At 44.7% G+C, this 27556-nt stretch overlaps 1 protein-coding gene across 1 annotated transcript in view; it reads left to right on the plus strand.

The window, feature by feature from the left end:
- Nucleotides 1-27556, plus strand: part of CBX7 (chromobox 7) — a 441750-nt gene that overhangs the window by 315245 nt on the left and 98949 nt on the right. Inside the window, exon 5 of the mRNA XM_069652955.1 lies at nt 25329-25671. Within this exon, the coding sequence (XP_069509056.1) occupies nt 25329-25671 (343 nt within the window). The remainder of the gene's footprint in view (nt 1-25328; nt 25672-27556) is intronic.

Raw genomic sequence — 27556 nt, forward strand, 5'->3', positions numbered from 1 at the left:
GGGGACAGGCAAGATCCTTGTCGGACACCAACGGGAACTGGTATGGGGTCGGCTGATTCTTTACCAATGGACACTCTTGAGGTTCTATCAGCTAGGAAAGATTTGATCCAATCAGTGGCCTCTTTGGATAGGTTGAAGTTATTGGCTAGTGTGGCACAGAGTTTGTCATGATCGACCAAATCAAAGGGCTCTGATAGAGCTAGTAACATTAGGCAGAGTTTGGCCGCTTTTCTGGTGGCATCCATTTGGATTTTCAGGTCTAGAAGGGCTGTCTCTGTGCTGTGGTTAAGTCGGAATCCTGACTTTGTCCCCCAATAGTTGATGGTGTTCTAAATGGTTTTGTATTTGGGAGTATGCTATTTTGTCAATTATTTTCAAAATAAATGGGACCATTGTAATTGGTCGATAGTTGGTGGGGATGAAGTATCTAGGGTGTTTTTGTTTTAGGAGTGGGGTACCCAAGCTGTTTTGATGCTGGTCGGGACTGTGTTTGTGTTGAAAGAGGCATTAACAAGTTCGGTAATGATGGGTGGTAAGGTGGGGGTGCAGAGTTTGACTAAATGGGATGGGAATTGGTCTTCTTTGCAATTGGATGCTTTGAGTTTGGCTATTGTGTCTAGCACTTCTTTGTGAGAGACTGGGGTGAAGCGGAATGGAGGGCATGAATTGATATTTGATGAGTCCACTGTTATGGTGGGAGGAGTTTTTTCTGCTAGTAGTGTTTTTTTACTATCCATTTTCTTTTGTAGCACTGAGATTTTAGAAGCTAGGGGGTCTTGTATTGTGGTGCACCAGACTTTGCTGGGATTGGTGGGTACTGAGACTTGACAGGGATTCTCTAGCTCTCTGAGGATGGAGAATAATTATGTGTTGTCGGAGGTGGATTTGGTGATGCGATGGTTGAAGGCATTGGCTTTATGGTGTATTATAGCTGATTTATATTTTTTGTTGGCTTCTTCAGACCTCTGCTGATTCTGGGGTGTCAGATGTTCTATGGAGGTGCCCAAATGATCTTTTTATGCGTCTCGGGGATACCAGTTCATTGTTGAACCAGAAGCAGGAGCGTTTGTCTGATTTCCGAGATTTGGCAATGATGGGGGCGAGTGAGTCTATAGTGTGGGCGAGGCTTTGTTGGTAGCACTCTGCTAAGTACGCTGGGTTATTTGTGTTTGGAGTTATTTTGGCTAGGGTTGCACTCAGCACTGGGGATAGGTTATCTGCTGAGAGCTTTTTGATGTGTCTAGTTTCGTAGGAGTCTGTGGTTTTGAGGAAAGGGTGGTCAGTGGTGTTATCCAGGGTGAAACTGATGATAGTGGTCGGACCAGTCTACGGGAAGGATGCAGTCAATAGTGATTTGAGAATTGAGGTTGAGAATCCAATCCAGAGTTCTCCATTTGGAGTGGGTGGGTTCTTTGACCAACTGGGCGAAGTTCATGTCTGCATAAAGCAGATGCTATGCATAACCATGGACCCAGCAGACAGGAACTGGGATCGGTTGATACGCTGACTACTAATGACCTTCCGCAACACCCCCCAATCCTCTACCGGCTTTGCCCTCTTCATGTTTCAATTTTGATGTCAACCAAGATCCCTTTTGCACATACTAAAAGAAGAATGGGAAAGGCAACCCCACAAGGAGTTCTCCCTCGTGGCGAGTGCACAGAAACTTGCCGAGCGGGTGGAGTTGCTACAAACAGTGGCATAAATGCATCTACATCAGGCTCAGCAGATAAAAGAAATGCACTATGGATAAGGGTTCCAGACTTTGAACCTTCCAACTTGGCAACAAGGTAATAGTGTTATTGCCAACCTCTAGAAACAAAGTGCTGGCATCAGGGTCAGACTGGGACAAGAAATGGGCCCGGTCACCCAAAGAAAAGTGTCCACCCCTCGCCTCACGACCCTTGACCTATGATATCACCAGAAGTCATGTCATTTGACCCCACCCCAAAGTGACATCCTGGGAAGCAATGAAACACGACCTTTCACCCATTGACAAAACAGGAAGCGTCAACAAATAGCATTGTTCCTAAGTGCACTTAATTACTGTGAATCCAAGCAGACGACCGAGGCCAAACGATGTTGTTGTATAGCACTTATGCTTAAGCTCTCTTTTATAGAACAAATATGCTTACAATATCACCCAACCTGTGTTGGTACTCATTTATCGACCTAAGGATGAAATGCTTTTTGGGAAAAAAAGATTTTTTTTTCTTCTTCTAAACCAGCCCAGGTATGGCCGGAAACCGGCCCCCACTTCCCAGGGATGATTTCGGCACGGTCACGGGCTGAAAGGCTGAGGGGCAAATCCGACCGTGGCTGGCATAATGGAGAGGGCCCTATACTATTCAAGACGTTATGGGACGAGTAATCTACAAAATATCTCAAGCATATTGGAGGTCCACGGTGCATACCTATGTCGATCTTCTGAAGAAGTGGGTAGAACTCTCAACCCTGATAGCCCTGATTAGCACAGAACTACAAGACAGTCCAGATATGCACCAAGAGATGGGGGACATTTGGGTAGAGGACCTACACGTAAATCCAGAGCTCAGTAAAAAACTAACAAAGGAATTAGATCAGACTTAAGGGTACCTTCTCGACCTTACCAGGGCGTACAGCAGAAACATACCACAGCATACCTACTCCACCTGATCAGAGAGTGCGGATGAGACCAAATAGGATCCCAGAAGCCCGAGTCCGAGAAGTAGACAAATCCAATCCATATTAGACATGGGAGTCATCAAGCCCTCCAGCAGTCAATGGTGTTCCCCCAGTGTACTGAAGCCAAAACAAAATGGGAGAATACTGTTATGTATGGACTTTACGAAACATAATAGTATCTCCAAATGTGATGCCTATCCAATGCTGAGTATAGAAGACTGGACCAACTGGGTTCCCCTCGTGTTATAACCACTAACAATCCCACAAAAGGGTACTGTCCGATTCAACTACGACCTGAGGACAAGGCCGCATTTGCCACCCTAAAAGGCCTCTGCCAATTCACGGTCCTCCCCTTCGGCCTTCTTGGGGGGGCTCAGCCACGTTTCAGCGACTTATGAATGGAGTATTAAGGGGGCACAACAGTACGCTGCAGCCTACTTAGATGACATTGTTGGCCAGTGTGTGTCATGGGAAGAACCTCTTAAACACCTTTTTGAGCTGTTTTTCAGACTTAAACACAGATGGGTCTGCAGATTAACCTGAAGAAGTCCATTGAGGCCTTTCAGACTAAGTATCTAGGGTATTAAGTGGGAGAAGAAATCCTACGACCACAGAAAAACAAAGTCCAAGCCATTTGGTCCTTACCGTTCTCGGTGACACCAAGGCAAATCTGAGCTTTCCTTAAGTTTGTTGGATACTACAGGCAATTAATTCCACACTTCGCTACTCTAGCCGCACCCCTAACCGACATATTAAAGAAAGCACTGTCCAAAGACAGACCCAGGAGACGAGGCTGGGATGGCATTTATGGTTTTGAAGACAACCCTGGATACTCGTGCAGTTATGCATTGGGCAGACTATAGGGCTCCCTTATTATTCCACATAGATACATCGGGGACAGGGCTCGGCGCAGTCCTGTTTCACAACACGTTACGCTGGAACATCCAGTTTCATCACCCGGAAACAGCTCATGCATGAACTCTGTCGCATGTTTGGCAGTGAAATGGGCCATTGAATCTCTCCGTTATTACCTGCTGGGTCATCATTTCACCTTGGCTATGGACGATGCACCATTGATGTGGATTACACAGCACAAGGACATGAATTCTCCAATTTTGCATTGGTTTCTCACTCTTCAGCGTTTTTCATTCACAGTGGTGCATCATCCAGGTCGCCTGATGACCCAAGCAGATTTCCTCTCTCGTTCTTCCACCATGCCCGAACGTCAAGACTTGGTGAGGGAGATCTGTGATGGTCTCTCCGGCGGTCAGCGCACCTCGGCACCGCAGTCTGGGTCAGCACCACAGGTCGGGTCTCTGCATCTGACACCTGACGGTGCTAAAAATGATGGTGGGCAGACCACTGCCTCGCTGCGGTTGCCCAAGGACATCCGTAGGGAGGGAGCTTTGCAGTGCCCCCTGGCCATGCACTGCCTTCCCAGCTAGGGGGGGCAATGCTGCCCGCAGTTCGTGGCTCCGGCTGGAACACATCACTGTCCTGCTGGAGCGGTGCAATCCCAGCAGGGACAAAATGCAGAGAAACTCTGTTGCTGCCATGCCAGTGCTTTATATCACCAGCTGGAATGCGGCGCTGGCATCAGACGCTGCAGCCCTGCCGGGGGCTCACTACCTTGGTGTGAAGAAGGTACCTACACCACCGGAGCCTCGCGGTCCTGACATGTATAACACAGCAGGAAACAAGCCTGTTGAGGGAGCAACAGACACAATCCCCAAAGTGTTTACATTCCCCACATTACCATTGCGAGGCAGCCATGGTATACAGGTACCACAAGGAACAACGGGAACAAAACTGGCAGCATCCACTCCACCATGGTCAAAGGGGGCGAAGGAGCTTTTTGGGGGAGTAACAGAAAGAAGGGAAATCGCCTGGGTTGTGATTGGTTGGGAGAAGCCCTATTACAGCCTTTTGGGCAAGGAAGCCTGGAAAGAGGGTTTCACCTAAATGAATAACCAATCAGACAGGGGTGACGGAGAATGAAAAGAGGGTTACCTAACAGAGACTTGTCATATGCTTCTTGTCTTTGCAACAGGAAGCAGCTGAGGAAGCAGACCAAGTGGAATGTGTCTGGGCGTAATGATGGGAAACCCAGAGGCGGAAGACGTTCACTGCAAGGATGGAGAGGGACTCCAAAGAACCCTTGCCCCAGGACATTGAACTTGGGTTATGTCTGCAATGCTGTAATGCTAACCAGCCTGGTCCCTATAATAAAACCTAAATAGAATATCCCGTCGTGTGAAGTGATCATTTCTGTCCCAAAAGCTTGATAGCTATTTAATAGGCGCAGAGGTAACCAGTGCATTGTGCATACTTTATTAGGAACGACCTTAAGCATGTTGAAAACAAATAGAAAAACTGCAAGAAATTAAAACAGCAAATGACCATGCAGACCATGATTTCGGTAAGTGGAGATGATCGTTAGTCATTAAGAAGTAAAAATAGAACGAACCTAGACAAACAGTTGTTCGCTCTGTTTTTTTTAAAAAGGATCTTTTATTTGTTTTGACATAGTTTTGAAAAAGGAACGAAGAAAACATCCATCCATGCAAATTAAGTATTTGGAAAGAATCACAAGAGACTTTGCCACCCTAAATCAAAAAAAGAAAAAAACCTGTTCGGAATAGCGGGTTCAAAAAGGTAAATACATTTAAAAATGCATTGTGATATAACGTATAGGATTCATATTTGAGCGGTAGCACTTCAATGCCAATAATTCTGCAGCATTAATGGCAGAACCGTTTGTTTTTTAGCAGAGGTCTTCAGTAAAAGATGAAATAGAATTAGAGAGTTGGGAGTGTTTCCCATAAGGTAATTATAACCTTTTCCTGAATATCCAACTCAACCAGACATGTAAGGAAGGATCTAAACAGATGAGTAGTAATAACTGTCTGATCATGTTATTTGCAGAAGTCTACACAATGGTACTCAAACCCAAATTACAAAGGGCAGATACATATGAGGGCAAGTTGAAATAAGTGAAAAGTAATGCTTTTTACAAGTTTCATCTATATATACAAAGCTCCTAAAAAAACAATGGATACACTGAAAATGACTCCTGATGAAAGTTCAACATTTAATGTGTACACTGAACTGAAACATGCTGAGTAGACCGACATACGATGTATAATTATGTTGTTACAATTATTAACATTTATAGTGTAGGAAAAGTAAAAGCTGTTCGTACTCCGAGGTCTTGAGAATATCGGAAGTGAGAAGAAAACACAAATTGGTAGGTAGGATGAAAGCTTTTCATCTTACGAATGCATATTTTAACCTCTTTGATTATGAAATGTGTGTTTAATGATTCGTTATCTGATTTAATAAAGATTTGCAATATTGTATAAATGTTAGTGGACCTGGTGTAGAATTCACAATAACACACTACAGACAGGTTCCATTACATTTGCTGATTAACTTATCCCAGAGTTCTCTATTGGTCTATAGAGTTGGTGTATGGCGTATGACTAGTGTATGGCATCCGAGTGTATGCTACGTCAATGGCGCGTGAGTGTTTGGTATGTAGCGTCTGGCATAAGAGTGTGTGGCATGTAAGTGTCAGATGTATAGCGTATTGTTGTGGTGTATGAGTTTTTTGTGTAAGGTTATATATATTATGTATATAGCTCAAACAAACTATCATAATACAAATAAAAACAATGAATACATTACAATTAATTTAGAAACAATAACATACGTTACATTACATTTAAAAGAATTAATCACAGAAAATGAAGGAAAATGAGAACAATCCATGTGCACGCTGCAATTCCTTAATTTCAGATCTCCATAATTTAAATGAGCAATTCAAGAGAATAGAGCGGGTATCACAGAATATAAAAAGAAATATGATCAGGCTCCTCACAGTTAAATCATCAAACATCTCGCAGTTTAAATCAATTTACCCACCTTTCCCAGCTTAAGTATTGCGTTCCAGATATTAAATAGCGCAATATGTACAGATTTTTGTCCCAAGTTCAGGCAGTACCGCCAAAATGCCTCTCTTGATGCTGTTGTGATTTGATGCTTATGAACCCAGCATCTTCACATAGATTGGACCATATTCGCGGCACTCTGTCAACACATGCTGAGCAGTCTCTAGTTTTCCAGATAGACCAGAGGAACGGCACCCTCTTCCGGGATATTCAACTCAGATCCAATGGATGCCAGTAACGTTAATTTGCCAATTCGCAGTACCAATACAAACCTGCGTAATTCTGGTAGAGCATAGCTTAATGTAGCCTTGAAGTGGTTTATATTTGTGAACCAAGTGGTCAATAAAGGGGCGATAGCTGCTCAGTGTGGCAAGATGGTAATAATGTGCGTACCAATCCTGTTGCTTGAGCTTGTAGGAAACCTTCTTGATTAGTTCCTGTAAGCTATCCTCCCAATTAGGGTTCCAGCCCATATTTTCAAAACTCGCAAGTACCAAAGATGCCATTGAGTCGCGATGGGCAATAGGCACTAGTTGACCTAGCGGCTACAACAGTGGGCATCTTGATGCTTTGTGGGATTTAATAAACAATCCAATTCTCCTTCTCAATGACATAGTAGACAATGATGTGAGACCCAGTTAAAGGCAAATAATTTCGACGGGAACACTAGGACCTAGGCCCAACATTTTCTGCCAGAATTTGCCCTCCAACACATCTAACCAAGAAAAGTATTTCATGCAAGTGTTTCCAGGCCATAGAGAACTGCGTTACAAAAACACTGCTTGTAAAGAGTGATGAGTAAGATCATATAAAATACACCTCTTATGCCTCCTCTGTTTGAAAACTCTTATGTGAGGTCAGAGTTTGATGTGAGATTTTATGCCTGTCTGAGGCATACAGGAGTTTTAAATTTCGTACATGTGCACAATTTACATTTCTAGTGGACTATGTCCTCCCACAGATTCTTCACCTTATATATATTCTCCCGCCTTGCAGCGCTCTTTGAAGCTTTTTTTTTCCCCATCATGGGATGCCAAAGCGGTCCGTCGTCTAGGATCCTCAATTCCTTGTCTTCGTACTGGATGCGAGGTCGACATTGGTACAAATCGTGCGCAAGGCACCCTGTGACGTGTTCCTTTTTTCTTCATGCCCAGCATGCTACTTGGGAACAGTCTGAGAATTTCTGATGCATTTTTTGAAACATTCTTGTAATTTTTCAAACATTTCTTAGACTTCTGTCGAATATGAGTCTCTGGTCTCAAAAGGTGCTGGGATTGCAACGCCAAAATGTCTTGACCGACCGCCTCAGAATTTGTTTGTGATGCCTAGGTATCGACCGTATTGTGGCAGACTGCGGCTTATGTGAATACATTAAAAAAAAGCACTAAAGGAGAGAGCCGCCAAATTGGCCCTTGGTTGTGGTATTACCCAAATTGTTCAAACACAATTGTTCGAATGACCCAATTGATCGAAAGTCAAGGGTCCGAATTGACCTTTGCACAATTGACCGCATATATATAATATATATATAAAGGGGGTTGCGGGGGGTTTCCCCCCACAGATATGTAACAATTGACCTTCACAATTCGGTCAATTGTGCAAAGGTCAATTGTGAATCGAACAATTGTTGTTCGAACAATTCGTATACATCCTTGGTCCTTCGGCTTCAAAGTCACCAAGCATGATGCCATCTAAATGTAAACTCGATGACAAAAGCTACGCGGACGAAAAATTGCTGACAGTCGAAGAAGCACTGTAAGAGATCTCACTTGGGCAGCGACTCTCGTCATGGTCTACTTCCTCATCAAAGAAGCATAGCAGGAGGCATTTGTTCACGGACTCCTGAAAAACAGGTACGCTTTCCATCTAAAACCGCTTAGGCAGACAAGTGGGAAGAATTTTGCATAAAAATGATGCAGGTCTTTTAGAAAACCGGCCTGCCCGTTATCTTTTCCTCCATGTAAAAGACCATATAACCCACAGAGCCTGAAAAAGTTGTCGGGGTCTAGGTTCACCAGATTCCTCGTTCACCGAAAAGCCAGAGAGCAGTGAAATCCTTTATTCGAGGATTGTCGACGCCACGGATGTCTTCGATCCTCTGCCAGAGCCAAATTAGAAGGAGCGATCGCTAGCTGAAGACCCCTTGACTAGGTTCACCGTAAAATAGACAAGTGAGTCAATTTCCTCAGTTTAGGCCATCTTCCACAGAGAGGACCTAGTGCCCTTCAAGTTTGAACGTATTGATCCTCCTTGACAACTTGAGGGGTTTCAGGCAGCAGAAAATAAATCAAGTCCACCCTAGTGTGGCATATAGAAACATGATGGCAAAGGTAGCTGATGCCTTAGGCGGGCGACCTCCAGCAAGGGAAATAACCAGAATGTGACCTAACAGACATTCTGGATGAAAGCACAAATATGGAGCCTGTCCTTCCCTTACATAATGCCAGAAGAAAATCCCCTCTTGGAGCTATGGAAAACCCCCTTCTCAGTGTCAGCAGTCCACAAGAATTATGCTTGGAAATACAGGCCAGCCTTCTCTGACCTGGAGTATCACACCAGGCATGCATCACACGACAGTCTGCTGGTACAGGCAGCTAGGGTTGGCAACAATTAAAGTGCCTACCCTTCATTAACCCCTGTCTGGGATGTCAAACATTACAAAACTCTAGCTGAACATTTTTGCCTCGGGCTGCATGGCACTTAAGGCAGTAAATGCCTCTTGTGCACTTGCAAAGTACACGCACACCCTTTGGTCTGTGATGGCTGATGCAGCAGAGCATATCTCTGAAGGAACAATTGGGGATGGATTCATCAACATGGTGGAAGATGGGAGGAACCTATGCGCCAAGCCCTTCAGTTAGGATTCGAAACTGCTGTCTGTTGGAAGGTCCATGACGGCGAGTTCCGTCACAAGAAGATTCACCTGGCTACGGAAATTAGACTGCGCAAGACGTTCAAGCAAAATTGCTTGATATGCCTTTTTACGGGTCACACGTTTTTGGACCAAAGGCAGATGATCGCCTTCAGAATTTACAGGCTTCCAAGGCAGCAAAGTCCCTAGGGGCGGATTATAAGACAGCCTGTTCAACCTTCTTCACAACGGAAGAGTGCGCCCTTTTGGTGCAATGATTACGGCCAGAAGGGTAAGAAAACCACCGCCTGTCAAGGTCGGAGACGCTTCTCTCGACCTTCCAGAGGTAGAGGTGGTATAGCACAGGCCACTCCTGTGTCTGTCTTCTGCAGTGTGGTCCTTGCCGCAAAACCTCTTTAAGAATTTCTGCCATACAACAACTGGTAGAAGCGCGTCTGTGTCACCTTTTTCAAGAATGGTGCGTACTACTTCAGACGGCACTTCAGGTGGTCTGTCAGGGTTACTGCCTCCCTTTTTTTTGTTTTTTGAAGCACCTTCCAAATTTCCCCTCTGGCCAGACTACCTCCTGTTCAAGACCCACTTCTCCTGCAAGAGGTTTCTTCTCTCATGGAGAAAAGTGCCATCTATAGAGGTATTAGGTATACCTCTATAGTGAAAGTGAATTTATTTTTTCTTTTACTGAGGATTCCCAGCCTGACTGGGAATATTCATGAGCATGTGAACCCATGCCAGACCAATGCTGGAGAACAATAGTTACAGGTATGCATCCCATCTTGGACCTACCTGAAGTGCTTGAAGGAGTTCCTTAGGAAGGATGGGTTTAAGATGGTAGCAGATTCTCCAGGGCCTAGAAATTCAGGATTCACTCGACCTACCAGATGCTTACTTCATGTGGTGATCCATCGAAATCGCAGGACGTACCAGATGTTAGTCATAGGCAACACTCACCCCGCTTTGAGTTATGCCTTTCAGGCTTACTACTGCCCCGAGGATCTTCACCAAGCTGTTGGCTTTAGTGGCAACCAGTCTCAGAAAAGGGGGTGAGGGGGCTTCATATCTTTCCCTAACGGGATGATTGGTTAGTCCGGGTGCGGTCTCTGGATTATCTCACTTGCACCTACCAGCTCTTCCACAAGCTGGGCTCTGCCCTCAATTTAAAGAACTATCAGCTGACACCTTCTCAAACGCTCACGATTGGAGCGGTTCTGGATGGACCGGGCTCTGCACATCTTGCAGATAGTCACCAGATTCCAGAATGCACAATATCTGCCTGCCCTAGACTTCCTATGGTTGCTTGACGACCTGGCATCTTACTGGTGCCAGAAGCCCGATTTGAGAAAGAGATCGCTCCAATGGGCCCTCGATTTCTGTGTCTGCCGTTCTCTAGCAGTATGAAGGACTTGATTCAAGTAAAGTCTTTCCTCCACATAGTCAACCCTGGAGGCCAGACCTTCTCTGTGTGTCTCTCTCTCTCCCTCTCTCAGGAGAGGGGGCTGGTTTATCACCACATGTTAAACCTGCATGCCTGGCTACTGAAAGGCTAAGGTACAGGAATTGGGATCTTACTAAAGACGTGATGAAGGTGTTGGTTTTGGCCAAAAGACCAGCAACTAAGGTTCTATACTGCTGCCGTTGGAGAAAGTTTTGAAGCTGGTGTAGGGCACAGGATGTAGATCCCTTTTTATGTGACTTCATCTACCAAGAAAGGGCCTCCAGGTCGCCACCATCAAGGGATATTTAGCAGCGCTGTACATTTTTAAGCGCACACCAGAACAAGGGTTTTATTTCACAGTCCTGTTGGTGGTTCAATTTTTAAAAGGTCTGATTAACACTTCCCCCTGACCCTTTTCCTGATCCCGGCATGGTACCTGATTTTTTTTCTTTTGGCGTTGCCATTTGATCCGTTGCATTCCTCAGGCGTTCCTTGTATGCTGTTGCAAGTCCTCCTCTTTTGTGTTTCCTGTTTGCCTGTGAGCATTTGAAGTTTTCAGGGAGGCAGTGGATACCGGTTGTGGTGGTCTGGGGGTGTGGGCTACGGGATGGTAGAAATATTATTATTATTATTATTATTATTATTATTAAGAGAGGACAACCCCATTTAAACAAACAAAAAAGAATGGTTGAATTCATGTCAACCAAAACTGTAAAATTAAATAGCACGCTTTAAAAAAAATAAGGTTATGAAAACACATAGAACCCATATGAGTGTGTAGTGTCTGGAATGGGAGTACAGCGTAAAAGTAGGATATGAGTGGTGTAAATATATAAATGCACATGTCCTATATGCGTCCTATACATTTGAAAACTCACATTAAAGTGAGTTTTGACTTTGATGTGAATTTTCATACATATAGGAGGCATGTACGAGTTGTAAATTGCATACATGTATGAAATGTAAATCACCTGTACATCTCATATACATGTGAAAACTGACGTCAGTCCTTCTTTGATGTGAGCTTTCATATGTATACTTGCATGTACAAAATTGAAATAGTCTACATGTAGGTATGCAGTTTGTATAAATGATGTGCTTTCATTCTTTGCATGTCTTATACACCTACTGTACAATATGCAATCAAAAAGCACTCTGGAGAAGTAAGTATAATGTATTGTGTCACAGTAGGTCTAGATGTTCAGATTGGATGGAACTGTTGATCGCTACTTTGTGTAAACATTTCATTAGAATTGGGTATTTATTATGCAAGGGGAAAGACAAAGTTCAAGACTAAGGGCCTAATTCAGAGTGTTTTCCAATGGGGTTTTTCCATTAGAAAACACTTTTGTGAATTAGGCCCTAAGAGTTCATAGCTAAGTAGCAGCCAGAAAATTAGTCAAACGAGGTTCAAAATTGAAGTTTTTGCACTCTTTCAGGGTAGCTGCTATACAGCAACAGGTTAAGATAACATATCAAGTAGTTTGGGATCAGTACATGAGTTGAGTCCCAGATGCACATATGTAAACAGTAGGTCTCAGAATTAGGTTTACCATCAAAAGCATTTGGCTGTGTGATGACGTACATTTTCAGAAGTGTACGGTGAAGAGTCAGGAATGAAACCCAGACATAAGTCAGCCATGATTGTGGTTAAAGATTCGTATTGAAAATTAAAAGCGGTGGGAAAATGCCTCTGACCCTGTCCTAAAAGGAATTTCCCCACTTAAACCAAAAACGAATGATCTGTCTGTGTCCAAATGTCCAAACAAAACTGTCACGTGTCCAAAGTTCTATTCTGACCCTCGCACTATAAACGTAACTCTAATGTGAGAAAGGGAAAATGTCTTTAACCTTGGACTGTTTCGAAAAGTGTTCCTAAAGGAAGAATAAGTGGCTCCAAAAAAGGATAAAGGTCCTTGCTCCAGAGGGTAGCTCCCTTCCCCTGGATTTGTTTTTACTCATCGAGTCCTTCAACGGTTCCTGGCGCTCCTGCAACGTGTCTTGGTGCAGCAGCTTCCTTCTTCTCCGTCAGTGAGCCGCTTGGCTCCACCATGCCACTCACAGCCTTTCCGTTCTCCATTCCTCCAGCCTTTCCGTTCTCCATTCCTCACAGAGGTGTAGCTCTCACTCGCAAATTGCCACAGCAGCTGTCCCTGATTCTCTGTTCGGCCTGCTTACATTTCCCGACACAGGTGTGTGCCAAAAAGCACCTCATTGAGCTTGTAGTCTCTTTTGCTCCACATTGCTTGATCCCTCTTTGTCGTCCCAGTATTTTGAGAACTATGGGAACAAGTCCATTGTTAAGGAATTCGGATAAGCATTTTTAAAGGGTTTTGATTGCGAATGCGTTCTGGTTGATTTACAAGTAGAATTTAGAAAGGTGCTTTCATCAGATTGACAAGGCAGAGCAAAGTTGGAAGGTTGATTCATATGTTTGATGAAAAGGTTTTCCTTGTTCTTCATAGGAAAGGGAGTAGATGAATGACAATATGCCATGAGGGTTTCAGACGTGGGAAGGTTATTTTCAAGGGAAAATGGGGGATACCATGTCTTACCCGATGGAGCTATGACATATAGCTGACCCAGGATCGGGTACTGGCTGCCGCCCCCTGGCCACATGGGAGGAGGTCCCCACCGGGAAATAAGTGGTGACTCTGCCAGATTCATCACAGTATTATCGTGCTTGTCAATACGATCGATGCCCCTTCCTCTACACATTTAAATATAGTGTACACTATGGATTTAGGTAAACTAACCTAAACTGAACTTTACTGAAAAACGTAGACACAATGCATAGTAGCCGTACTGTCAATAGACATTATGTTACAAATTACATTCTTGCAAAACAGACTTTAGCTGGCTTTAAAAGTATTACCCTAATTGCTACTGTTGGCAATTATTTGAAAAAGGAACAACCTTTCCTGGATACCACCCCAATACAGGTCCTCTTCACTTTCAAGAATGGAGGTGATAATTACTGCTGCACTTCCTTAGTCCCATTCAACTTGCAGTGTCCAAAGGAAGTAGAGTGGGGACAATGTGGCTCTTTCCTAGAAAGAGATCTGAGGCTGTTTAAATAAAGCCTCCAATTACCCATTTTGACGTCTGCCCCTAATACAAAGCAGGGGTTGATTTTGAGCATCCAGAGGATCCGCCTGATGGTGGAAGAAGGTGGCTATGAGCAGAGGCGTTTCTAAGGGGGGGATAGTTAAGGGGGCTATAGCCCTAGGTTTTTTGGTTGTAGCCCCGGATAGAAGCTCTGGGACTAAAGCAAAAGGCCATGCTAGCCCTGAGTTCTAACAGTCCCGGCATTAGCTTAGCCCCAGATCTTTTCCAGACCTAGCAACACCCCTGGCTATGAGGATCAGGAAGAAGTGATTCCCCCAAATGAGGCGGATATAGGGAAATTGTAAGATTGCAGCACAGACCCTCCTGAACAAATTGAACCTCACAACTTCCCCCAAAAGACCTTTTGAGAATGCTGTTTTGCTCAAGCCGGCAGTTTTGAGATTGAGGCACAGGAATCATATTAACATATAGACCTCATTGAGGATTACCTAGTTGAACATAAAACCTGTGTTCTGTTGTATCCCATTAATGCAATAGGACACAGGTACTATGCAAAGCAAGGAAACCAAACGCAAGACACTTCTACATCAATAAGTGGAAGTGGTTTGTAATTTAGTGTACAAAGAAACCAAGGGAGCCAATCAATTGTTCTCCTGCAATCTTTGTAATTTACCTGCTTTTTCTCCTCGACTCGGGCTTAAAGTACACTTTGCAGCAGCAGCATACCTCCACCTGTTTGGGATTTAAATGACTCTTCATAGTCGTATGGCACCTCCCTTTGAACTCCTGCACAAAGCTTCTGATTTTGCAATGTGCTTTAGTCATCTTGTATTTTGACCGCCGAGTCAGATTTGCCATAAATGCTTAGCCCTTTTCCAGGCAAAGCGACAGTATGTTTGTGGCCAGATGTGCAGCTGGGACTGTGTAGTCCATGTCCGATTCCTGGCCAATGGGTGCCTGTTGCTGGGCAGATGTGGTGGCTGGAGACCGTTGATAATTGGACTGCCCCAGCCAGTTTGAATGGTGCAGATTCTTGCCATTGGTGGGCTCGGGTGAATCCAGCTCAAATCTGGGGTGAACGGAGGCACTCCTGCAGCTATTCAACAGATTGTCAATAGAGCCTTGACCCCTTTGAAGAGAGTCATCCTGCTGAAGACCTGGAACTGGTTTCCACAAAAGCATTCCTCCAGCATTGCTTCAACCGTCCAGGTGAAGCCCTGCTCCTTTGCTGATCTCCACAGGGCCTCCATCAGTACTTTAGCCCTGCACCCATGGGAGCAAGCAGTCTCAACCCCTGCTTCGTGATCCTGCCTTTTGAAGCGTCCTTGGACTACTGTGTGGACTGAGCAGCTCTTACCTGGGCTACCTTGCAGCATCATTCACCATTCTAGGTTCGGACTTGGGAATCTCCTTGTGGAACAACTAGACTCCCCTGCAGTTTCCCACGAGGGCCACCATCCGCCGTTTGCACATGGTGGTCATCGGTGTCTCCAGTCTACATGTTCTGGAGTTGCTCCTTGTCCTTTCTTTGCGCCAGGGTTGTCCAGAACACGACTTACATCCTGAAGCTGGAAGTGACCTATGTGCACCAGTGACCCTCTTGGCCTCCTCAGATGGAATAAAAGCATGAAGTAAGTGGGCCCAGAGAAATCGGGGAGTCCTAGAAGTGCTACGTGAGAAAATCTGAGTACAGGGGGTGAGTTAACATACCTATTTCAAACATCCTTAGGATTTAATGTGCAGTCCTAACAGTATCTCATCTGACCACGGTTGGTAGCGTTTGCTTCCCCTAAGGTGGTGGGATTACCGAAGTCTCCTAGCTTCCTACAAAGAGTTCCTTTGGCACTTCAGAATTTAAGGGCATGAGGCCCCATCTCTCCTAGCAAGGAAGGATTTTTAACTTGTAGGGCCACCTTTTTTCACAGTGCTGTGTGTTGTTGCAATGCCTTTTTTTTTTTTTATTCCTACACATTCCCAAATTGGTTGAATACCTTCTTTGGCTTTTCTTCAATTATCTTTCCATACTACAGTGTTTTATATTCTGATCAAATTGTAAGTGTTGGTGCATTGTACCCCAATGTAAGTGTGTATATTAGTATATATTAGTAGTGTATGTTTAGTGATTTACTTATCATTGATTGATTAGTCAAGGGCGTAAATAAATATACCTGTTTTTATTAGGGAGTTTGGCTTAGAGTAGGTATTTGTCTGTCTGAATTCCTCACTGAAAATGTATATATTTGGCTTCGGTTGAATACCTAATTATCACTCAAAGCAAAATAGTTTCCCATATAAAATACATTAAGTACTGTTTTGACTGCGTGCCCTGAACCATTCAGGCATGACCTGATTATCTTTAAAAAGGATCATTAAACAAATGCTTCTGTCACTTTTATATTCAATACAGGCAGAGCAGATGTGTGAATGTGCAAACAGTCTCAGTCGTTCATGTGCTGGACAAGCCGACTTTAATCTGGTGGTTTGCTGAGGAGGGTTGAGCTGAAGCAAACCTCTCAATATTTTGAATGTGCATTGAGATGTCTCTGGTTGTCCCTGTATTTTTCTGTTGAAAACCATTGAGCTGGAACAATAGTTTACAAAGGCGCTATTGGAAAATCGGATTTTCTTTAGCGGCTGGTTGATTTGCTGATGACCTGTGTGAGTAATATGAAAGTTACAAGTTAATATCCTACCCAATCCAAGTAATATATGATAGTGTATTAATATAATTGCTGCAGAGATCACAGGAAGTTTCAAACTGAGTAAAATAGCTCCGCAGGTAGTATGCCTGCAGCAAAGAACTTTACTCAGCCTGCAGGCCAAGGTTATAAAGCAAGTAAGATGGCTCAGTGAGGAGTGTCCCTGTGGCGGGGATGTGCCTGTAATATCGAAACATAGGTTACAATTCCTGCCCTCAACTGCCAAAATGAGTCTTTTTGAATTGGGTAAAAGTGACAGATTTTACTAAAGAATGTGGCTTTCCAATATATTGAGTTTTACAAGTACATATGTTTAACCAAAACGCCCCAGTCTGTGTCAGCAAATACTCCTCCCAACATTAGAGTTTTTAAATGAGGAACATTTGTGGAATAATGACGAGGTGATACAGGTTTACAATTTAGAAACATTGGACCAAATTAATGTAAAACTGAAGCAACTAAGTAAAATAAACATGCACATGCCAATTAAACATTTGAAAATCAGCACTATTCCTTTTCTTATAGGGTCAGCTGAAAACCCTGCAGGACTCAGCATTTCCTGTATATTGTTGTCTGGTGTCTGTTGCAATGCACCAAAATACCACAAACATCACCCACCCACAAAACAAAAATACTCTTGATCAATGAAAAGATCATTTCCAAATGCCTCATCCTCACTCAGTATCACAGGTAGAAAGCATGGCTTTAGATCCCAAAGTTTTGTATTCAGTAGCACTTAAGCAGTCCGCAGGGTGCTAATTGATGTCATCACTCATTTCATGTTTGTACCTTGCTGGAGCAAGAAGTCTAAAGGAACATTTGTCTCCCCTCACAGTGATTGCATGCATGCATACTATACTTTTGGGCTAGTCTTAGTTTCTTGGGTTCTGCCCAACAAGCGACACATATGAATGCACAAAAATACAAACTGTGCTGTTATTGAACTGTTTTTTTTCTGATAATTAGCTCCTTAAATGGTTTACACAAACATCTTCTGTAGACAACAAAGAGAAAAGCAATAAAGAATGGATATACATATTTTAAATTGTGTTGATCTACAGAGTGCAGCGAGTAGAGAGGGCATGGGGGTAAGTGCTGGAATGTCCGTGCTCGTCGGTGAGCAGCAGATAAAGTGCATAGTATGGTAAGTGGTATGCGGCCTGGAGAAAAAGTGCAAGCCAACAGGAATGAGGCCGGTGGGTGCTGAGAGGTAGGTAGAGGCTGGGGCGATTGGGTATGGGAGGTCAGGTTCCCGAAGGGATACATAAGGGCCCTGGTGACCAATCGCAGCGACTGTGAGATTAGCAGAGGAGAGAAGAGGGGATAGAGGTGGTGAAGAGGAAGGTCTTGAGAAGCTTCCAGAATTTGAGGAAGTCCTGCTTAAGACGAAGAGGAAGGAAGGAGGGAGGCTGTTCCCTAAGAGGGACCAGCTGAAGAAAGTGTTCGGCCTCAGGTTCTCTGTTTAGCGAACTCTGGCACCAACTCTGTGTGTAAAGAGGACTGCAGAGGTCTAGAGGGAGAACATTTAGTAAGAGAAAGTTGCATATAGCGTGGTCCCAGGGCCCAGACAGTTTGAATTTAATCTGTGCCGCAACCGGGAGCCAGTGAAGAGTTTTTAGGGCAGGAGAGATGCAGTCCCTGGGCATAAGAAGTCTCGCTGCCCTATTCTGGATTAGCTGGAGGGGCCATAAAGCAGAAGAAAGTAGATTCAGGAGAAGGCTATTGCAGTAGACTAGAGTGAACCGGGGCTCGGGTAACATTGAGCTTCTGGGGTAAAGTGAGGAAATGATTAATTCCTTGTATAAGGAAGAGTTAAAAGTGGGACTTCTTGGCAATGTCCCGTGTGTGAGCGAGAAAGGAGAGTGAGGAATCGAAGTTGACTCCAAGGTTTCTGGCTTCAGAGGAAGGCAAAGGGGGGGGGGGGAGAGCCCATGGAGGATGGCCAAAGTGAGGGGGGAAAAAGAGGGAGCAGAGGGTCCAATGGGAATTCTCAGACTTACCGGCATTGAGGGGGAGATCATTGGAAGTACACCAGGACTGGATGGCAGATAGGCAGTGAGGGATGAAGGAAGATGCAAGAGTATCAGCAGGAAGTCTGAAAAAGAGTTGTCTCATCTGCATAGCACTGGAGGTTGGCGGAGAAGGAAGAAATGAGGAGTGCTAGCTGAGTAAGGTAAGTGTTGAAAAGCCAGGGGAGAGGTTTGAGTCCTGGCAGACACCACAGGTGAAGAAGGAAGTAGGTGAGGAGAAAGTGCCCAAAATGACTTAGGACGAACAGTCAGTTAGAAAGGAGGTGAGCCAATTCAGTGCCCGCTTCGAGATACAAAGTGTACCCTGGAGCAGTTTTATGAGGATGCAATGGTTAACCGAATCGAAGCCAGAGGAGAGATCGAATAGGATGAGGACAGCTGGAGAGTTATAGTCCAGAGAAGCAAGCAGTTCATCACGGGTGTTCAGAAGAGCAGTTTCGGTGCCTCTGGATGCTCAGATTCCCGATTGATAGTTGTGGAGACCACCAACAAGTTGTCTGGGAGGGAAGTTGTGAAAAGGCCAACTTCTCCAGCAGTTTCCCAAGGAAGTGGGTGATGGAAATATGGCAGTAGTTGATAGGACAGGTGGGATCTGCTGAATGTTTTTTCAGGGGGGGGGCGCACAAGAGAGTGCTTGAGGGAGGATGGGAAAGATCTGGTGGCGAGAGTGGCTGCAGAGATCAGCGAGTGCAGGGGTCAGAGTGCCAATATTGTCCTTGATGGTTCTGTAGGACCAAGGGGAAACCTGTTTGGAAGAGACATTCATGGAGCGGCCAACTCTGGTGACTTCTTCAGGTGTGACAAGATGGGTGGCGGGGAGGGGATAGGCCGTAGGAAGGGAGGCAGGGAGGGACGGAGGTAGGGAGGGAGGGAGAGGCGGGGCGTGTGGCAGGGTAGCAAGGCTGCTCAGTGGGCCTTGAGTTTTTGTGTCCAGTTGGTTGAAGTTCAGCTGTGTTGTTGGATGCACACGATACATGTGCCTGGATGTGGACCCTTTTCTTGGTATGGATGGAGAGTCTGTATTGCCTTTGGAGCAGTTGACAGGCCAGTTTGTCAGAGGGCGAGTCTGAGGTTTGCCACTTCCGCTCCGCAGCTTTACACTTCCTTTTCAGCGCTGCAATTTTGGAGTCCTACCAGTCGTTACGTTTGTAGGCAGGTTTCAGGCGGTTCCTTGAGACTGGGGCAAGAATGTCATGGGTGCTGGTAATGGCCAAATGGAGGTTGCTGAGAGCACAGTCAGTGGTAAAGCCTAGGGGAGAGAGAGGGGTGGTATGTAGGTGGATGCGAAGGCAGCAGAAACTTGTTTCATCGGACGGATGTTCGTAAACTAGGTTGGTGGGGCCTTTGGCTGGTCAAAGGAACGAGGGGCCCCAGGTGCGAGGAGAGGAGAGAATAGTCTGACCAAGAGTGGAGTGGCCAGAAGGAGGGAGAGGGGGAGAGAGTGAGCGGGAGACAACGATCAGAATGGATGAGGTATCCAGAGTGTCCAGCCGAGTGGGTTGGGCCAGAAGAGAGAATGGAGAGGGAAAGTGATGTGCTTAGGTCAAGGAAGAGAGTGAATGCTGTGACGGGGGAATCCAAGTGGATATTGAAATTGCCCATGAGGAGATTAGAGGTGGTTGAGAGTAGGGAGGAACAAAAATCAGCCCATTCAGAGATGAAGAGGGTGGTAGTGTCAGGAGGCCTGTAGATAGTAATGGTCAGAGAGGCAGAGGGAGAGATGACCAGCTTGCAGACCAGGCTCTCAAAGGAAGAGAAGAGCTGGTTAGGTATGACAGAAGAAGGAACCCATCGGGGAAGATTAAGGCAACCCCACTGCCAGCACTGTGAGGCCATGGCTTAGAGATGATCTTGAAGCCATCAGGGAGAAGGGAGTCAAAAGCAGTGACTGAGCTGGCATTGAACCATGTCTTGGTAAGAGCGAAAATGTCAAGGTTAGTGTCTTCAAGAAGGAGGCAGATGTCAGCGGAGTGTTTGTTGGTTGAGTGGGTGTTAAGAATAGGTCACTGCCGTTGAAGGTTTTCTGAGGCGGAGTACAGGGACTTGGTACACCAGTCAGGGGGAGGGACATAGAGAGTGGTAAGGGGAGAGGCAGGTGAGGGAAGAAGTTAATGAGGACGAGGACCAGGACGAGGACCAGGACGAGGACCAGGACCAATGCAGCGTGATAAGCTGGCCAAGAGGACTTTCCACTTGGTGCCACCATTAATGGGAGAGGATGTGAAAGGGAGATGAGATGAGGCGTCCATAGATCTGGACAGAGAAGAGGATATCAGTGAAGATCTGTCTGGAAGTTGCACTGACGCAGGTGTCTGCGAGCGGTAAGCCAGGGTTTGAGGACAGGATGTCTTTTTGTGCTTTTTCCTCCCGGACTTCGTGAGCGGAGGGATTGGTAGTTTAGCAGTTAGAGAATATGGGAGGAATGGTGAGAGCCATAAGGTGGCAGAGCTTGGTAGAGGAGAGAGGAGTGGCAGCAAAGCACAGTTCCAGCCAAACTCACCAAGTGGCCCAGTAGTCACAAAGGGCGCAAATGCACTTCGAAAAAGGAAATTCGATATACAAAATAAGGCACAAATGCAATGCAAAGAGGGTGCAGAGATGTAAATGCGATTTTCAAAAATAAGGCACAATTGCAGTGAGAGAAGAAGTAGGTGAGGCAAGGAAGGAAGAGTAAATGGGCACAGTAATTGGTTTAGACAGTTGGAGGAGGCAATGGGAGAGTTCAGCCCTCACGCAATGGTAGATCTGCAGGGAGTGTAGAGGCCCATGGGTCGAAGTTGATGGGGTAGCAGTGTGTAAGCCTTGAGGCTGATTCATAGTTTGAGGAGAGGTGGGCAAAGGGGAAGGGCCTCTGGGCCCTACTCAGCCAGGACAAGCTCAGACAGGGCCTTAGATATGGGCCGGCGTTCGCCTGCCGGCTTTCCTGGGCCTTTTGCTGAAAGAGGGGCCAAATCAGGAATGTTCTTCGTCACCAAGGCAGGCACTCCGGGTGCCTAGTAGTGAGGGGCGGCCATGATGAAGGTGCTGGTTTGCAAGTCTATTCTAAGCACAAGCTGCTAAAAAACAGAACGCAGCAACAATGTTGTTGCAGATGGGAATGCTATTTTAAAGTACTATTCTTATTGCCTCCTGAAATATGGAGCGCACTGTTCTCCATGCTGTAATGTAAATTGGAGATGTTTGTTAGTATAGAGTGATCGGCATCTGCAACCATGAAAGCTCCCTTGTATCTAGAAATAGCCAGTTCTTTCTTTACAGAATTTAAGAAATCGGGCTTTTATATCTAAGCACTCCTAATTCCTAAGCCCCTTTCCTCTTATCAACTCGAATATGTCTGATCACGTTAGTTTGCCGTGTGCGTTTTAGGGAGTACCAGGTTAGACTATCCTCTTGTGTGGGAAAGGATTGCATTTGGGCTACAAAATACATAAGACTTGCATTCTTTGGGTTGATGTCTGGAGTTGCTCAACATTGCCAGATCTTTGAGTAGCTTGTATTCAACTTCTAGCCCTGTCCATTCAATGGGCAAAAGCCCTTTCCTCTTCCTGATGGTTTAGGTTTTGGGGGCCCACAGCGACATGCATTGATTCTTTATGTAGTCCCTAAGGGTTTCCCAGCACATGGGCCTATTGTGACCCCTTCTTTGCAGTTCATAGCCCCAAGGTCCACAGGATCTCAGAAATGCCAGTTCTAACATTGCTAAATGTAGGCTCCAATTGGGCTGGGGGCCTGGGTTTCGATGGGAGTTCTATGCACAGCCGGATCCAAGCATAATCAGACATTAGCATTGGTAGAATTTGTCTATTCTGTGATCATAAAAATCCATTTAGACCAGGTCTTGCCAACAGATCTAGGTTGTGTAGTATTGGAGGTCCCTCTGCTTCCTAGAATGTATTAACCAGAATCCCAGCATGGATGCAATTGTGTTGCCACCCAGTGTTGTAAAGTGGAATCATTGGGTGTTTGCTGCTGTAAGAGCTCCAAAAAGAACACTGACCTGTCCTTCATCAGAGCATAGACATTAACCCTTTCTCTGCCGGACGTCAATGCTTTCTACTGAAATAAAAACATACATCTCCATCCTAAAGACAATGGCAAGATTTGAGTAAAGGAATCCTCCACCAAAAAACGTTCCCTCATTTGCCAAGTCCTCTTTCTGATGGTTATCCACCTGTTTAGCATAGAGTACATACTTCTGTAGCACTTTCCTATACATTTGATAACCATACAGCCTGATTAGAGATGGCACCATGCATCTCCTCGAGGAATGTGCTTCTCTGTTTACTTTTCAGAGTGCCAGTTTCTTTGACATTTCAAGATACTAAAGACAGTTCAGCCATAAGATAATGGCTAAGAGATCATTCTTCTAACAGATTTCCTTGAGTTTTGAGGACCCATGGAGGTCGATCTATACACTTGCATAGGAGCAGCCTGTGCATAACAGGAGCTCAAGGGAGTGAAAGGCAGTTCACAACATCACAGGAAATAACATTAACATCAGAACCAACTGCTCTGTGGGAGTGCAATGTCCCAAAACAAATCTGAACCTTTCTAATACTACCTGCCCTTCAATCGTGTAGGTGCAGAGGAAGGAAGAAAACGAAGTCGGAATACAGCTAAATGGTGAAGTCCCATGCTAGAAGTGGGAAATCTGCTCATTGTAATCTGTTGGGGGAGATGGTATGGGGGAGTGAGGTGGCCGTGCCACCATTAAACCTCTGGGAATGATCTTCACCAAATAGCCATGTTTCTGGGGCTTAGCTTCCCCAATCTCTCAATCTAGGACAAATACTGAAGAAACATTAATGATGGATTGTTGTCTATGCCATTTCGGATAGTGCTCTGAACACCTGACAAAGATAGGTTTGAGCCATAATCGTGCTTTTGACAATCAGATGACAACAGTTTAATCAGGTATGTTAATTTTACTCTTGGATTGGCGATATCGCTGGCACTTTTTGGAGGTTAGCTGATTGATCCAGCGATTGAGCCCTTCCACTTTCTTCGCCTTGGCCCTTTGTCATGCTGAGATCTCTTGGGGGTTTTCAAGTCCTGTCTGATCGGGGAATCTAAGGAAACATCCCTTACTACCTCCCTTATGTTTTAAGCAAAACAAGATGATGGCTGGAAGGCTTTTAATCTCAACCTCTGGTGCAGCTCTGGGCAACTTTTCAAACCATCGTTCTTTAGCCTGCCAAGCCATTTTTTGTTTGAAGACCGCAAGTTGTGAAACCTTATGCAAGTGAGGGCTTCACCAGGGTATTTAAAACTTTGCAGGAGGAAGAAAGCAGGACACTTTGGGAAGTATCAGAGTTGCTGAGCTCTTTGGAGAGTCAAACACCTTACTAAATGTTTTCCTATGCTGGAAATCCTATGGCCTCTGTATAGTGACTCTGTGGGCTTGCTGGTTGGCGATTTCGTCCACATTCTTGATCTCGAGCACGTCTTTCAAACTTACTCTCATGTAGACAGTAGTGTCTTGCCCCTCTTCACCTACTGGAAGGCCAATAAGATATGTTCCATCTTGGCAAAGAGCCTTTAAACTTCACTAGCCTTGGTTTCATAGTTGTCTTCTGTTGCACGGATGCATTGCTTGTTATCTTCTAGTTGAGGTCTTTGTTACACCATTTTAATATTTATGTCCTGGGTTTCTTGAACCATCCCTTGGACGTTTTGTTTGAGGTTTCGAGACTTGTCTTGTTGGTCTACCATTGCAGATGCATTAGTGAGTCTTGTCTTTCCTGATTTACCCTCACCTCTAAGTGCCAAGGTGGATGAACGCCTAACAGATGCAGCAATGGTGTATATTCAGTCCTCCACTCATCTATTGGTTAATTACGGTGGCCAATCTCCTTGTTCCAAAGCGACAAAAGCTATTCTAGCTCACAGTTGGATGGATTTTCAATTTCATAGTTTTTTTTACAAGTGCCTCTCAAAGCCACATGTTTTACGTCTGTCTTTCTGCAAGAAATATTCCATAGATTCAAAAACTCAGGATCCGACATTGCCTTTTATTAAACATTTCTCAAGAACCTCTTTGGTTTAGTAAATTGACACACATTGCACCTTTACGGATACTGTTGCCATTTTATGACCCATTATTATGGGATAATGTTCAATACTGTTCTCCACAATTCATATCCACCATATGACACACTCTTATGACCAAAAAGTTTCCTCCAATTTATTAAGTACGCAGAGATGTCCTGACGGTTGCTGCCGGGGATATTTGGACTGGGGATGATTATCACCAGTGTGGCGGCTCATGCAACCCAGTTGCTGTTCAGTTTTTAGTAGCCAAGCCCGTCTCATTTCTGGGGGCGACATCACATTAGTTTAGAGAAAAGGGGCTTTTCAACTAGGAGTAAAGTAGTCAGTAACTTTTCTTTTCTAGCTTTGCTTGGTGGCATCAGCAGCAGCTTCCTCATGGTGTGCATTGTATCATTTTAGGAGCTTGACTTTTTGACAGTGAGATATTGTTGATGGATGCTGTAATAGTAGCGATATATCATTTTGGTGGCCTGATACATGATGAACAACAATTTTGTCTTTTCAATCACTTTCCTTTCCACAATTTCCCCCTCTTTGATGATTATCTTTCTCTCTTCCCAGAGACTTTATGGCATGGACCTCCGTAGTGCTCACAAGAAGGTGAAGGAACGCAAGCTCTGCTTCCATCTCTCGCGGCGGTTCAGTGCAGTGGTGGACCCACCCAATCCCATCCACGGGGTGGAGCGTGTAGAGGCCACAACCAAGCCCCACCCCCTGAATTCTCGACGGCAGCGCAAGAACCGGAAGTTTCTGCGCCTCTCCCGCAAGCTGGGCCGGGTGGCGGCACTGGAGGCCCTGAAGCGACGTCGTGAGTACTTGGCCAAGGAGTGTGAGGTGACGGTAGCCAAGATTGACCCTCCAAAAACTGCCATTGATTGGCCGGAGATGCCTGCCAAGGAAAATGGTAATAACATTAATTTGTTTAATTGTTGGTTTAGCCCTCTAGTTCTTTATCATTGTTGTACTGTAAGTTTGTGAATGAGCAGTAACCTTTTGCTGTCACAAACATTAACCAAATGGTTCAATTTGCAGACAGTTTCTCTCCAAAAACAACTAGTACTGAAGTTGCGGTCTACCTGGTATCTTGCAGATATGGTGTAACGCCATTATTCAAATCTTTCACTGATGAATAATTACTGTCAAGGTCTTAATCTGTAGTGGTGTCTGCTCATTAATGCATTGTGGCAGTTATGAGTTGGTTCTTTGGGAAAAAGGTCTGAATCTATGGCTATATGTCTCTTAAATTCGTAGATGACAGTGGCTGATGGGGCCTGTTGGATCCATCTAGTCTTGCCTGTTTCCCCTTCTTGTAATACATTTGACACTGCCTAATCTATATCTGTCTTCTGTTTTTTAATTTGCCTTCATTTCACCAACTGGTAGGTGGTTCTGTAAATGTACCTTTATTTCTGTGAAGAACTTCCTTGTGTTGCTTCAGGGTCTCCCCAGGAAAGTCCAATCTATTAACCCTTTGTTCTCAAACAATGATTCTTTTGGAATGTGACCACTTCCTCGACCTATTCTGCTGACTAAATGTCCTTCCTCTAACCCTGGAAAACCCCACCCCTTCTGCTTATCTATGTATACACTGAGGTACTCCTAGGCCTCCATCCTAGATTAAGATCCTGTGCTTCTTGTACTTAAATATTTGGGAGCATGCATCAACATTAAGGAGTTTCGTATAATATGGTGCTCAAAACGGAACAAAGCCTGCCACTGTTTCATTACCAACTTCCAGAGCACTAAGCAAAGCAAATTACTTTCCATTTCATCACATATAGGCTCTTAACTACAACCACACCTTGGACCTTATTTTGCACGCCTCAGCTCTGAACTGCATGCTTTGAGCTGCAATGCATTTACATCCAGTTGACCTCTATCGACCTCAAGTCAGAAACTTCAATGCTCCTAATGAGCATAATTTAAACGCTTTGATGCTTTAAATCAGCAGTGTGGTAAAGATGCTAGAAAACTGGAAACACCCCTCATGTCCTGTGAGATGTCAGAAAGCGGAGATAGGGAGGGCACTAGGAGAAAACACAGACCATTACCTTGTTGCATCCGACCAGTGTAGTATTTGGGCATTTGGAAGTCAAACAATTCTTAATACGCTGGACATCTCTACCCAAGCATGCAGGCGTGATCAAGTGATGTCTGAAAGAGCTGGTAAGCAGTACATGGGCATAAAAGATATAACTGGAGTCTGGCCATGCTCTGTTTTCAGCTCTCGTTTTTGTAAAGACAGTAATTGCAAGGTGATTCAGGCACAATAGGCCGCATGATCTGTAATAAACCAAGCACAAGAGTGAGTCAAGCTTGCAAGGCTTTTCATGAATTCACATTTCACCTTTTAATACCTTTTGTGACTTACACCTATAGAAGCTGAATGCACACATTAAGATTGGGCTATGGAATAACTGGACATGACATCCTGAAGGATGGGGTAGCAGTAGAAGCAAAGCTGAAGGATGGGGTAGCAGCAGAAGCGAGGCTGAAGCATTTACAAAAGTAAAACCTACCTTAAACATTCTTTCTTGGGAGAAACTATAAAAATTAATACCTGGCAGGAAATAAAATAAGCTGTTAATGTGCCGTGGAACATTACTTTTTCAGAAGTGTTCAGTGGGGAACTTCCTAAGCGGTGTATGGATGATTAGGCACCGTACCAAATTCAATTTAATGTGTTGAGGGATAAAAAGCTCACGTGAAGTAACAAAACGCTTTACTTAACTGAGTTTTGCAGACTGATATCAGGTTTTGAATTGCATTTTGCTCACATCCCGCAAGAT

Source organism: Ambystoma mexicanum, chromosome 3q (assembly GCF_040938575.1).
Source record: "Ambystoma mexicanum isolate Mex_15411 chromosome 3q, UKY_AmexF1_1, whole genome shotgun sequence".
NCBI lineage: Eukaryota > Metazoa > Chordata > Amphibia > Caudata > Ambystomatidae > Ambystoma > Ambystoma mexicanum.